Source organism: Stegastes partitus, unplaced genomic scaffold (assembly GCF_000690725.1).
Source record: "Stegastes partitus isolate 25-593 unplaced genomic scaffold, Stegastes_partitus-1.0.2 Scaffold1080, whole genome shotgun sequence".
Lineage (NCBI taxonomy): Eukaryota > Metazoa > Chordata > Actinopteri > Pomacentridae > Stegastes > Stegastes partitus.
Genome location: NW_007578811.1, coordinates 107,323 through 108,601, shown reverse-complemented (window position 1 = coordinate 108,601; position 1,279 = coordinate 107,323). Strand labels below are relative to the sequence as shown.

The 1,279-nt window shown below is 53.8% G+C and overlaps 1 protein-coding gene across 1 annotated transcript; it reads right to left on the bottom strand.

The window, feature by feature from the left end:
- Nucleotides 1-232: 232 nt before the first annotated feature.
- Nucleotides 233-1,207, bottom strand: LOC103367741 (olfactory receptor 5B17-like). Its single transcript, XM_008295858.1, has one exon. The coding sequence runs from the start codon at nt 1,205-1,207 to the stop codon at nt 233-235; it is 975 nt and encodes a 324-aa protein (XP_008294080.1).
- Nucleotides 1,208-1,279: the final 72 nt, after the last annotated feature.

Below are 1,279 nucleotides of genomic sequence, written 5' to 3'. Positions count from 1 at the left end.
CGTTACAACAAGGTTCCTGAACACCTGCAGAACATTAAGGAACAGCTTGAAGTGTGTATTATCAGGACGTGCAGATGATAAATATTAAATGACACTGACTGGATCATTTCTTTGGGACATTCCTATTCACCACTTCTTCTTTTTCAAAATATAAAATCAAGGCTGAAATAAAAGTCTTTGGAATTGAACCTGAAAGCGTCGATGCTACGATGCTTTGGTTCACATTAACGAGTCATTTGTGGAAAGTTTGTCCCTTCAAAGCACTTTCGCCTCCCGTGACTTTGTTCTTGTGGAACACGCTGATGATCTTCTGCCTGAGCTCTTTGCACTGCAGCCCATAGATGAGTGGGTTCAGGGCTGGAGGAACGACGTGGAACATGACGGAGGCTACCTTCCCGTTGTCCGCCCAATCAGGCCGTCGGTGCATTATCATCGGGGTGAAGGACGAAACCAGCATGATCAAGTAGACGGCCAGGTGGGTGGCGCAGGTCTGCAAAGCTTTGCTGTTGAGCGCCTTGTTCTTGCTGCTCAGACAGACCATGGTGATCCTCAGGTAGGTGAGCAAGATGCTGCCAAGCGACGAGCCCAGGATGAGCACGGCGCTGCCGAGCCCGTAGATGTGGTTGATGAGGAGGTTCTCGCAGGACAGCTTGAACAGCGAGGCGTTGTCGCAGAACGGGTTGATTATCACTCGTCTGCAGCGCGTCAGCCGGACGCTGAGGCCCAGGAGGATGGCAACTAGGACGAAGGCCACCGCCCAGGCCCCGACGGACAGCTTCACCACCATCCTGTTGGTCACGATGGTGGCGTACCGCAGCGGGTTGCAGATGGCGACGTAGCGGTCGAACGCCATGATCATGAGCACGGCGTGAGAGGTGCCGGCGTGGAAGTGAGCGCAGAAGGCCTGGACGGCGCAGTCCACGTAGCGGATGTAGCGCTCAGAGAGGGCAGTGAAGCCGTAACCCAGCAGGCGGGGGATGATGGCCGACGCCCCGAACACGTCGTTGACGCTCATGTTGCAGAAGAGCAGGTACATGGGCTCATGGAGGCTCCTCTCCATGGTGATCAGCACCACCAGGCCCACGTTGGACACCATGATGAAGACGTAGATGACGAGGAGGAGGACGAAGGCAACAACGGAGGACTCGGGGCTGACCTTTAACCCCTCAATGAGTATAATATCTGCATTGAAAGTTTCGTTCTCCATGCTGCAGGTGGATGAGCCTGGAGACACGATGAGACGGAAAGCAACAAGTTAAATAGGAATAAAGACGGAATC

Bases quoted from the DNA above. Each gene is read 5' to 3' on its own strand.
- LOC103367741 (XM_008295858.1), bottom strand. From the start codon at position 1,207: ATGGAGAACGAAACTTTCAATGCAGATATTATACTCATTGAGGGGTTA.